The 13,104-nt window shown below is 54.2% G+C and overlaps 1 protein-coding gene across 4 annotated transcripts in view; it reads right to left on the bottom strand.

Moving 5' to 3' along the window:
- The window catches only part of LOC140117161 (uncharacterized), a 55,259-nt gene that overhangs the window by 14,128 nt on the left and 28,027 nt on the right, over window positions 1-13,104 (bottom strand). For all 4 annotated transcript variants that reach the window (XM_072133643.1, XM_072133641.1, XM_072133644.1 and 1 more), the window contains 2 exons: window positions 2,099-2,798; window positions 1,317-1,349 (listed from right to left, as the gene is read on the bottom strand). In XM_072133643.1, the coding sequence (XP_071989744.1) occupies window positions 1,317-1,349; window positions 2,099-2,798 (733 nt within the window). The remainder of the gene's footprint in view (window positions 1-1,316; window positions 1,350-2,098; window positions 2,799-13,104) is intronic.

The following is a 13,104-nucleotide window of genomic DNA, read 5'->3' as shown; positions in this document are numbered from 1 at the left end:
CCTGGTTGCCCTGTGTGTCCCTGGTTGTAATGTACGGAGGTCCCATAGTTGGAGTCTGTTATGCCAATTGGTTCTGTACTGAAGGTTCTCATCTCTCATGGTCAAATACTGGGACCTGTGCCTCCTGCTTAGCTAGTAATGGAGTCCACTATGGATGGCGATGCAGTAGTGGGGGTTAGTTACCATTACTGCATTCATATTCTGTGATGGCTTCTGAGGGCACTATCACACGTGGCTGATGGCTCTACACTAGGGTTCAATAGCTTCTACAGACAAGTTGTGATAACTGAACTAGTATTGGGGGAAGTACTCAGTGGTGACTCAGTAGTAGGGGGTCAGTAATGCTTGGTGGCCCAATATTGGGGGTCTCTATCCTCTCATGGTCAAGTACTGGAGGGTATCCTTGTCAACTGGTAATGAGGGTTATGAGAGATGTTGGATCAGTAGTCAACTTATCTCGATGGATAGGTCATGGCAGTGTCTAACGTCCAATAATCAAGAAGTGGAATCCACCTTGTGGGCCGGTAGTGAGGGGTCAGTAATCCTTGGTAGTAAAGTACTGGGGTCTCCAGCATCTCCTAGGCGTCTGGTAATGAGACCTTCATAAAGTTGTGGTGCAGCTCCTGACTCCCCGGAGAGCTCACTAGCTATGAGGCCGCCTCGCACTGTTTATAACAATATTTTCTAGCTATCGAGAAGCAGGGAGCACTGGATATTATTGTAAATGGGGCGCCCTACGACATGTAGTGCGAGGCTGAGAGTTTCTCGTACTATATTTGGGGATAACATATTGTGGGGTTAAAGGGAACTCGTTACAATGTTAGAACCTGTCTATGAATTTAAGGTTTACCATTGGAAACCTGTCCATGTACAATCTGGAAACATGCGCCGTAGGCAACAATTTTAACATTAACCCCTAGTTACGTAGCAGATGCCCCAAATCAAGGGAATATGTTCCCTTTAAGGTGAGAAAGACAATGTAATGTTTCAATTAATTGTCATAAAAACATGTCTATCACAACCCGCTGGTGTTGGACTGTGGATTTCTCGGGTCCACCAGATAACATTATTCTGGGTTCCCCCTCTTCATCATCCTATAGGACGTAGACATCCAGATGAGGTTTTCTCGTACTGTATCTCAGGGATCTAGTGTTAGGCTAGTGCTGGGCCCACTGGAGGATCCTCTAGTTTCCTAATGGGCCAGTTAGACACCCTAATCCTTCCCAAACATTTCTCATGGGTGATTACACATCCGGGCCCAGTATGGATAATTTTATCTGTATGGGTCACCAAATCCCCAGAGTCTGACGGATTACCTGATCGACAAATCGCAACTTCTCTTTTCTCCTCTATGAAAAAAATGAAAGAAGAGTTTGAAATCAGATTCATCTATTTCCATCAGTTTTTACAAAATATTTCTATGTGAAATCTTATTGTGATAGATGAATACAAATCCACAGGTCCCAATGGGACAGAGACACCGGTACATTGTTATACATACATATATCCCAGAATTATTTCATATATACATTGATGGATACATCTTCGCCTCTATAGCGTTTTCTATCATACTATGTTGTTTTGGAACAGCAGTGGTGGGTGTCGGATCAGTACCTATATAACCATATATCCCTAAACCCCTATATCCCTATAACCCTATAACCATATATCCCTAAACCCCTATATCCCTACCCTATTGTGATAGGTATCTATATGGTGGCACCCTCGCCCTCCAGTACAGTAGATGCCTGGTAACATTCGGCGCACACAGCAGTCAGACGCTTGTATGGAGACCCTTGAATGCGCTACGATATTGTGGTTTGGCACATGCCCTGTACATCTATGATGTGGCCACTTTGTGCGTTGGCTTCATCATATGAGGGATCCCAACTGGGTCAAATGGACAACTTGACTTTGGGTTTTATAATTACGAACTGACAACTTCCTGAACTGAGGGCCATAGGGCTGTCTGAATGAAGCCTTCATTGACAATCCCAAGAGTAAGACTCTTCCACCACAATCGGGGTCCATGTCTAGAACTGAGGTCTACAGACAAGGTCTATCACAGCTCTTGGAGGACCTTGATGTGGACTCTTACCTTTCAGATAGGCGCAGTTGAAGTAGCTGCATGTCTGGCCGGTGCTTCTGAGGATGTAGTGAGAATCCTGCTTCGTAACATATAGAAACTTTTCTGTTGGAGGAATCAGGACTTCCTTCTCTCCCGGATAAAAAGAAAATTCATCAATTATGGCACCAAAACAAGTTGTGATCTGAAATATGGATTCTGTGCCAAAAACTTGTGCAGCCTCAACTTCCAGGGAAGATGAAGAAAACCTACCAAATTTGAAGAGTGGTGGAACGTTGAAGGCGTGAGGACTTCCTCTATAAGTTGTATAGTTTACATTGCAGTTGGGTTTTAGGATCTGCAACGCTCTGGTGAGATAGAAGTGAAGGGCCTTAAAGTGAAAGTTCTCCATATAATCTTTGCGGGAGGTCCCTGCTTTGGTGAGGTTTCCATTCATCTGTTGGTGTATGGGATTCTCCACTGGGAAGTTGTTGGTGTAGGTCAGCAGAGCTATTCCATGCTGATCCCCAAAGCCATCAGGAAGCAGGAGATCATCTTGTATATTCTCCCACTTAGCAGCTGCCTTGAGCCAGGCCTCGTTAAACTGTGGATTCCCCTTCTCTTTATGAAGAACCTTGGGCATAATGTCATTCTCTAACCTAAGCGAGCAGCCGATGTACTGGTCGTCAAACATGTTGGGATCATACTTCATTCTGTAGGTCTCACTGTGGACCTGGGTTAAAAGAGAAAAAAAAAAATTGAGGAGATTCTCAAAGACTGATAAGAGCGTCCATGCTGACCCCTGACCCCTGCCTGCTATAATAGGTGTCAGGACACACAGGACATGGCAGCTCGCTTTGTATGGGGGGTGTAGTCATGGAGGGGTCACAGTGCCCATGCTGACCCCTGACTACTGCTGGCTATAATAGCAAGGTGTCAGGACACACAGGACATGGCAGCTCGCTGTCTATGGGGGGTGTAGTCACAGAGGGGTCAGAGCGCCCATGCTGACCCCTGACCACTGCTGGCTATGATAGAAAGGTGTCAGGACACACAGGACATGGCAGCTCGCTGTGTATGAGGGGGTGTAGTCACAGAGAGATCAGAGCGCCCATGCTGACCCCTGACCACTGCTGGCTATGATAGCAAGGTGTCAGGACACACAGGACATGGCAGCTCTCTGTGTATGGGGGGTATAGTCCCAGAGGGGTCAGAGCGTCTATGCTGACCCCTGACCACTTCTGGCTATGATAGAAAGGTGTCAGGACACACAGGACATGGCAGCTCACTGTGTATGGGGGGGTGTAGTCACAGAGGGGTCACAGTGCCCATGCTGAACCCTGAACACTGCTGGCTATGATAGAAAGGTGTCAGGACACAGGACATGGCAGCTCGCTGTGTATGGGAGGTGTAGTCACACAGGGGTGAGAGCGCCCATGCTGACCCCTGACCACTGCTGGCTATGATAGAAAGGTGTCAGAACACACAGGACATGGCAGCTCGCTGTGTATGGGGGGTGTAGTCACAGAGGGGTCAGAGCCCCCATGCTGACCCCTGACCACTACTGGCTATGATAGAAAGGCATCAGGACACACAGGACACGGCAGCACGCTGTGTATGGGGGGTGTAGTCACAGAGGGGTCAAAGAGCCCATGCTGACCCCTGACCACTGCTGGCTATGATAGAAAGGTGTCAGGACACACAGGACATGGAAGCTCGCTGTGTATGGGGGTGTAGTCACAGAGGGGTCAAAGAGCCCATGCTGACCCCTGACCACTGCTGGCTATGATAAAAAGGTGTCAGGACACACAGGACATGGCAGTTCACTGTGTATGGGGGGTGTAGTCACAGAGGGGTCACAGTGACCATACTGACTCCTGACCACTGCTGGCTATGATAGAAAGGTGTCAGGACACACAGGACATGGCAGCTCGCTGTGTATAGGGGTTGTAGTCACAGAGGGGTCAGAGCACCCATGCTGACCCCTGACCACAGCTGGCTATGATAGAAAGGTGTCAGGACACACTGGACATGGCAGCTCGCTGTGTATGGGGATGTAGTCATGGAGGGGTCAGAGCACCCATGCTGACCCCTGACCACAGCTGGCTATGATAGAAAGGTCTCAGGACACAGGACATGGCAGCTCGCTGTGTATGGGGGGTGTAGTCACAGAGGGGTCAGAGCGCCCATGCTGACTCCTGACCACTGCTGGCTATGATAGAAAGGTGTCAGGACACACAGAACATGGCAGGTCCCTGTGTATGGGGGGTGTAGTCACAGAGGGATCAGAGCACCCATGCTGACCCCTGACCACTGTTGGCTATGATAGAAAGGTGTCAGGACACACAGGACATGGCAGCTCGCTGTGTATGGAGAGTGTAGTCACAGAGAAGTCAGAGCACCCATGCTGACCCCTGACCACTGCTGGCTATGATAGAAAGGTGTCAGGACACACAGGACATGGCAGCTCGCTGTGTCTGGGGGGTGTAGTCACAGAGGGGTCAGAGCACCCATGCTGACCCCTGAACACTGCTGGCTATGATAGAAAGGTGTCAGGACACACAGGACATGGCAGCTCGCTGTGTATTGGGGGTATAGTCACAGAGGGGTCAGAGCGCCTATGCTGACCCCTGACCACTGCTGGCTATGAAAGAAAGGTGTCAGGACACACAGGACATGGCAGCTCCCTGTGTATGGGGAGTGTAGTCACAGAGGGGTCAGAGCGCCCATGCTGACCCCTGACCACTGCTGGCTATGATAGAAAGGTGACAGGACACACAGGACATGGCAGCTCGCTGTGTGTGGGGGGTGTAGTCACAGAGGGGTCAGAGCGCCCATGCTGACCCCTGACCACTGCTGGCTATGATAGAAAGGTGTCAGGACACACAGGACATGGCAGCTCGCTGTGTATTGGGGGTAGAGTCACAGAGGGGTCAGAGCACCCATGCTGACCCCTGACGACTGCTGGCTATGATAGAAAGGTGTCAGGACACACAGGACATGGCAGCTCGCTGTGTATGGGGGGTGTAGTCACAGAGGGGTCAGAGCGCCCATGCTGACTCCTGACCACTGCTGGCTATGATAGAAAGGTGTCAGGACACACAGGACATGGCAGGTCCCTGTGTATGGGGGGTGTAGTCACAGAGGGATCAGAGCACCCATGCTGACGCCTGACCACTGCTGGCTATGATAGAAAGGTGTCAGGACACACAGGACATGGCAGCTCGCTGTGTATGGAGAGTGTAGTCACAGAGAAGTCAGAGCACCCATGCTGACCCCTGACCACTGCTGGCTATGATAGAAAGGTGTCAGGACACACAGGACATGGCAGCTCGCTGTGTCTGGGGGGTGTAGTCACAGAGGGGTCAGAGCACCCATGCTGACCCCTGAACACTGCTGGCTATGATAGAAAGGTGTCAGGACACACAGGACATGGCAGCTCGCTGTGTCTGGGGGGTGTAGTCACAGAGGGGTCAGAGCACCCATGCTGACCCCTGAACACTGCTGGCTATGATAGAAAGGTGTCAGGACACACAGGACATGGCAGCTCGCTGTGTATTGGGGGTATAGTCACAGAGGGGTCAGAGCGCCTATGCTGACCCCTGACCACTGCTGGCTATGATAGAAAGGTGTCAGGACACACAGGACATGGCAGCTCGCTGTGTATGGGGGGTGTAGTCACAGAGGGGTCAGAGCACCCATGCTGACCCCTGACCACTGCTAGCTATGATAGAAAGGTGTCAGGACACACAGGACATGGCAGCTCCCTGTGTATGGGGAGTGTAGTCACAGAGGGGTCAGAGCGCCCAAGCTGACCCCTGACCACTGCTGGCTATGATAGAAAGGTGACAGGACACACAGGACATGGCAGCTCGCTGTGTGTGGGGGGTGTAGTCACAGAGGGGTCAGAGCGCCCATGCTGACCCCTGACCACTGCTGGCTATGATACAAAGGTGTCAGGACACACAGGACATGGCAGCTCGCTGTGTATGGGGGTGTTGTCACAGAGGGGTCAGAGCACCCATGCTGACCCCTGACGACTGCTGGCTATGATAGAAAGGTGTCAGGACACACAGGACATGGCAGCTCGCTGTGTATGGGGGTGTAGTCACAGAGAGGTCAGAGCGCCCATGCTGACCCCTGACCACTGCTGGCTATGATAGATAGGTGTCAGGACACACAGGACATGGCAGCTCGCTGTGTATGGGCGGTGTAGTCACAGAGGGGTCAGAGTGCCCATGCTGACCCCTGACAACTTCTGGCTATGATAGAAAGGTGTCAGGACACACAGGACATGGCAGCTCGCTGTGTCTGGGGGGAGTAGTCACAGAGGGGTCAGAGCGCCCATGCTGACCCCTGACCACTGCTGGCTATGATAGAAAGGTGTCAGGACACACAGGACATGGCAGCTCACTGTGTATGGGGGTGTAGTCACAGAGGGGCAAAGCGCCCATGCTGACCCCTGACCACTGCTGGCTATGATAGAAAGGTTTCAGGACACAGGACATGGCAGCTCGCTGTTTATGGGGGGTGTAGTCACAGAGGGGTCAGAGCGCCTTTGCTGACTCCTGACGACTGCTGGCTATGATAGAAAGGTGTCAGGACACACAGGACATGGTCGCTCGCTGTGTATGGGGGTGTAGTCACAGAGGGGTCAGAGCGCCCATGCTGACCCCTGACCACTGCTGGCTATGATAGAAAGGTGTCAGGACACAGGACATGGCAGCTCGCTGTGTATGGGGGTGTAGTCACAGAGGGGTCAGAGCGCCCATGCTGACCCCTGACGACTGCTGGCTATGATAGAAAGGTGTCAGGACACACAGGACATGGTCGCTCGCTGTTTATGGGGGTGTAGTCACAGAGGGGCCAGAGCGCCCATGCTGACCCCTGACCACTGCTGGCTATGATAGAAAGGTGTCAGGACACAGGACATGGCAGCTCACTGTGTATGGGGGTGTAGTCACAGAGGGGTCAGAGCGCCCATGCTGACCCCTGACCACTGCTGGCTATGATAGAAAGGTGTCAGGACACAGGACATGGCAGCTCGCTGTGTATGGGGATGTAGTCACAGAGGGGCCAGAGCACCCATGCTGACCCCTGACCACTGCTGGCTATGATAGAAAGGTGTCAGGACACAGGACATGGCAGCTCACTGTGTATGGGGGTGTAGTCACAGAGGGGTCAGAGCGCCCATGCTGACCCCTGACCACTGCTGGCTATGATAGAAAGGTGTCAGGACACACAGGACATGGCAGCTCGCTGTGTATGGGGGGTGTAGTCACAGAGGGGTCAGAGCGCCCATGCTGACCCCTGACCACTGCTGGCTATGATAGAAAGGTGTCAGGACACACAGGACATGGCAGCTCGCTGTGTATGGGGGGTGTAGTCACAGAGGGGTCAGAGCGCCCATGCTGACCCCTGACCACTGCTGGCTATGATAGAAAGGTGTCAGGACACACAGGACATGGCAGCTCCCTGTGTATGGGGAGTGTAGTCACAGAGGGGTCAGAGCGCCCATGCTGACCCCTGACCACTGCTGGCTATGATAGAAAGGTGACAGGACACACAGGACATGGCAGCTCGCTGTGTGTGGGGGGTGTAGTCACAGAGGGGTCAGAGCGCCCATGCTGACCCCTGACCACTGCTGGCTATGATAGAAAGGTGTCAGGACACACAGGACATGGCAGCTCGCTGTGTATTGGGGGTAGAGTCACAGAGGGGTCAGAGCGCCTATGCTGACCCCTGACCACTACTGGCTATGATAGAAAGGTGTCAGGACACACAGGACATGGCAGCTCGCTGTGTATTGGGGGTATAGTCACAGAGGGGTCAGAGCGCCTATGCTGACCCCTGACCACTGCTGGCTATGATAGAAAGGTGTCAGGACACACAGGACATGGCAGCTCCCTGTGTATGGGGAGTGTAGTCACAGAGGGGTCAGAGCGCCCATGCTGACCCCTGACCACTGCTGGCTATGATAGAAAGGTGTCAGGACACACAGGACATGGCAGCTCGCTGTGTATGGGGGGTGTAGTCACAGAGGGGTCAGAGCGCCCATGCTGACCCCTGACCACTGCTGGCTATGATAGAAAGGTGTCAGGACACACAGTACATGGCAGCTCGCTGTGTATGGGGGGTGTAGTCACAGAGGGGTCAGAGCGCCCATGCTGACCCCTGACCACTGCTGGCTATGATAGAAAGGTGTCAGGACACACAGGACATGGCAGCTCGCTGTGTATGGGGGGTGTAGTCACAGAGGGGTCAGAGCGCCCATGCTGACCCCTGACCACTGCTGGCTATGATAGAAAGGTGTCAGGACACACAGGACATGGCAGCTCGCTGTGTATGGGGGGTGTAGTCACAGAGGGGTCAGAGCGCCCATGCTGACCCCTGACCACTGCTGGCTATGATAGAAAGGTGTCAGGACACACAGGACATGGCAGCTCCCTGTGTATGGGGAGTGTAGTCACAGAGGGGTCAGAGCGCCCATGCTGACCCCTGACCACTGCTGGCTATGATAGAAAGGTGACAGGACACACAGGACATGGCAGCTCGCTGTGTGTGGGGGTTGTAGTCACAGAGGGGTCAGAGCGCCCATGCTGACCCCTGACCACTGCTGGCTATGATAGAAAGGTGTCAGGACACACAGGACATGGCAGCTCGCTGTGTATTGGGGGTAGAGTCACAGAGGGGTCAGAGCGCCTATGCTGACCCCTGACCACTACTGGCTATGATAGAAAGGTGTCAGGACACACAGGACATGGCAGCTCGCTGTGTATTGGGGGTATAGTCACAGAGGGGTCAGAGCGCCTATGCTGACCCCTGACCACTGCTGGCTATGATAGAAAGGTGTCAGGACACACAGGACATGGCAGCTCCCTGTGTATGGGGAGTGTAGTCACAGAGGGGTCAGAGCGCCCATGCTGACCCCTGACCACTGCTGGCTATGATAGAAAGGTGTCAGGACACACAGGACATGGCAGCTCGCTGTGTATTGGGGGTAGAGTCACAGAGGGGTCAGAGCGCCTATGCTGACCCCTGACCACTGCTGGCTATGATAGAAAGGTGTCAGGACACACAGGACATGGCAGCTCGCTGTGTATGGGGGGTGTAGTCACAGAGGGGTCAGAGCGCCCATGCTGACCCCTGACCACTGCTGGCTATGATAGAAAGGTGTCAGGACACACAGTACATGGCAGCTCGCTGTGTATGGGGGGTGTAGTCACAGAGGGGTCAGAGCGCCCATGCTGACCCCTGACCACTGCTGGCTATGATAGAAAGGTGTCAGGACACACAGGACATGGCAGCTCGCTGTGTATGGGGGGTGTAGTCACAGAGGGGTCAGAGCGCCCATGCTGACCCCTGACCACTGCTGGCTATGATAGAAAGGTGTCAGGACACACAGGACATGGCAGCTCGCTGTGTATGGGGGGTGTAGTCACAGAGGGGTCAGAGCGCCCATGCTGACCCCTGACCACTGCTGGCTATGATAGAAAGGTGTCAGGACACACAGGACATGGCAGCTCCCTGTGTATGGGGAGTGTAGTCACAGAGGGGTCAGAGCGCCCATGCTGACCCCTGACCACTGCTGGCTATGATAGAAAGGTGACAGGACACACAGGACATGGCAGCTCGCTGTGTGTGGGGGGTGTAGTCACAGAGGGGTCAGAGCGCCCATGCTGACCCCTGACCACTGCTGGCTATGATAGAAAGGTGTCAGGACACACAGGACATGGCAGCTCGCTGTGTATTGGGGGTAGAGTCACAGAGGGGTCAGAGCGCCTATGCTGACCCCTGACCACTGCTGGCTATGATAGAAAGGTGTCAGGACACACAGGACATGGCAGCTCGCTGTGTATTGGGGGTATAGTCACAGAGGGGTCAGAGCGCCTATGCTGACCCCTGACCACTGCTGGCTATGATAGAAAGGTGTCAGGACACACAGGACATGGCAGCTCCCTGTGTATGGGGAGTGTAGTCACAGAGGGGTCAGAGCGCCCATGCTGACCCCTGACCACTGCTGGCTATGATAGAAAGGTGTCAGGACACACAGGACATGGCAGCTCGCTGTGTATTGGGGGTAGAGTCACAGAGGGGTCAGAGCGCCTATGCTGACCCCTGACCACTGCTGGCTATGATAGAAAGGTGTCAGGACACACAGGACATGGCAGCTCGCTGTGTATGGGGGGTGTAGTCACAGAGGGGTCAGAGCGCCCATGCTGACCCCTGACCACTGCTGGCTATGATACAAAGGTGTCAGGACACACAGGACATGGCAGCTCGCTGTGTATGGGGGTGTTGTCACAGAGGGGTCAGAGCGCCCATGCTGACCCCTGACCACTGCTGGCTATGATAGATAGGTGTCAGGACACACAGGACATGGCAGCTCGCTGTGTATGGGGGGTGTAGTCACAGAGGGGTCAGAGCGCCCATGCTGACCCCTGACCACTGCTGGCTATGATAGAAAGGTGTCAGGACACACAGGACATGGCAGCTCGCTGTGTATGGGGGGTGTAGTCACAGAGGGGTCAGAGCACCCATGCTGACCCCTGACCACTGCTAGCTATGATAGAAAGGTGTCAGGACACACTGGACATGGCAGCTCGCTGTGTATGGGGGGTGTAGTCACAGAGGGGTCAGAGCACCCATGCTGACCCCTGACCACTGCTAGCTATGATAGAAAGGTGTCAGGACACACTGGACATGGCAGCTCGCTGTGTATGGGGATGTAGTCATGGAGGGGTCAGAGCACCCATGCTGACCCCTGACCACTGCTGGCTATGATAGAAAGGTGTCAGGACACTCTGGACATGGCAGCTCGCTGTGTATGGGGATGTAGTCATGGAGGGGTCAGAGCACCCATGCTGACCCCTGACCACTGCTGGCTATGATAGAAAGGTCTCAGGACACAGGACATGGCAGCTCGCTGTGTATGGGGGGTGTAGTCACAGAGGGGTCAGAGCGCCCATGCTGACTCCTGACCACTGCTGGCTATGATAGAAAGGTGTCAGGACACACAGGACATGGCAGGTCCCTGTGTATGGGGGGTGTAGTCACAGAGGGATCAGAGCACCCATGCTGACCCCTGACCACTGCTGGCTATGATAGAAAGGTGACAGGACACACAGGACATGGCAGCTCGCTGTGTGTGGGGGGTGTAGTCACAGAGGGGTCAGAGCGCCCATGCTGACCCCTGACCACTGCTGGCTATGATACAAAGGTGTCAGGACACACAGGACATGGCAGCTCGCTGTGTATGGGGGTGTAGTCACAGAGAGGTCAGAGCGCCCATGCTGACCCCTGACCACTGCTGGCTATGATAGATAGGTGTCAGGACACACAGGACATGGCAGCTCGCTGTGTATGGGCGGTGTAGTCACAGAGGGGTCAGAGTGCCCATGCTGACCCCTGACCACTGCTGGCTATGATAGAAAGGTTTCAGGACACAGGACATGGCAGCTCGCTGTTTATGGGGGGTGTAGTCACAGAGGGGTCAGAGCGCCTTTGCTGACTCCTGACGACTGCTGGCTATGATAGAAAGGTGTCAGGACACACAGGACATGGCAGCTTGCTGTGTATGGGGGGTGTAGTCACAGAGTGGTGAGAGCACCCATGCTGACCCCTGACCACTGCTGGCTATGATAGAAAGGTGTCAGGACACACAGGACATGGCAGCTCGCTGTGTATGGGGGGTGTAGTCACAGAGGGGTCAGAGCGCCCATGCTGACCCCTGACCACTGCTGGCTATGAGATAAAGGTAGTCAGGACACACAGGACATGGCAGCTCGCTGTGTATGGGGAGTGTAGTCACAGAGGGGTCAGAGCGCCCATGCTGACCCCTGACCACTGCTGGCTATGATAGAAAGGTGTCAGGACACACAGGACATGGTCGCTCGCTGTGTATGGGGGTGTAGTCACAGAGGGGTCAGAGCGCCCATGCTGACCCCTGACCACTGCTGGCTATGATAGAAAGGTGTCAGGACACACAGGACATGTTCGCTCGCTGTGTATGGGGGTGTAGTCACAGAGGGGTCAGAGCGCCCATGCTGACCCCTGACGACTGCTGGCTATGATAGAAAGGTGTCAGGACACACAGGACATGGTCGCTCGCTGTTTATGGGGGTGTAGTCACAGAGGGGCCAGAGCGCCCATGCTCACCACTGACCACTGCTGGCTATGATAGAAAGGTGTCAGGACACAGGACATGGCAGCTCACTGTGTATGGGGGTGTAGTCACAGAGGGGTCAGAGCGCCCATGCTGACCCCTGACCACTGCTGGCTATGATAGAAAGGTGTCAGGACACAGGACATGGCAGCTCGCTGTGTATGGGGGATGTAGTCACAGAGGGGCCAGAGCACCCATGCTGACCCCTGACCACTGCTGGCTATGATAGAAAGGTGTCAGGACACAGGACATGGCAGCTCACTGTGTATGGGGGTGTAGTCACAGAGGGGTCAGAGCGCCCATGCTGACCCCTGACCACTGCTGGCTATGATAGAAAGGTGTCAGGACACACAGTACATGGCAGCTCGCTGTGTATTGGGGGTAGAGTCACAGAGGGGTCAGAGCGCCTATGCTGACCCCTGACCACTACTGGCTATGATAGAAAGGTGTCAGGACACACAGGACATGGCAGCTCGCTGTGTATTGGGGGTATAGTCACAGAGGGGTCAGAGCGCCTATGCTGACCCCTGACCACTGCTGGCTATGATAGAAAGGTGTCAGGACACACAGGACATGGCAGCTCCCTGTGTATGGGGAGTGTAGTCACAGAGGGGTCAGAGCGCCCATGCTGACCCCTGACCACTGCTGGCTATGATAGAAAGGTGTCAGGACACACAGGACATGGCAGCTCGCTGTGTATTGGGGGTAGAGTCACAGAGGGGTCAGAGCGCCTATGCTGACCCCTGACCACTGCTGGCTATGATAGAAAGGTGTCAGGACACACAGGACATGGCAGCTCGCTGTGTATGGGGGGTGTAGTCACAGAGGGGTCAGAGCGCCCATGCTGACCCCTGACCACTGCTGGCTATGATAG

The sequence above is a fragment of the Engystomops pustulosus genome, chromosome 2 (assembly GCF_040894005.1).
Source record: "Engystomops pustulosus chromosome 2, aEngPut4.maternal, whole genome shotgun sequence".
In the NCBI taxonomy this organism is placed as follows: domain Eukaryota; kingdom Metazoa; phylum Chordata; class Amphibia; order Anura; family Leptodactylidae; genus Engystomops; species Engystomops pustulosus.
The sequence above is the reverse complement of the archived record's forward strand: the minus strand, read 5'-3'. Positions and strand labels throughout refer to the sequence as shown.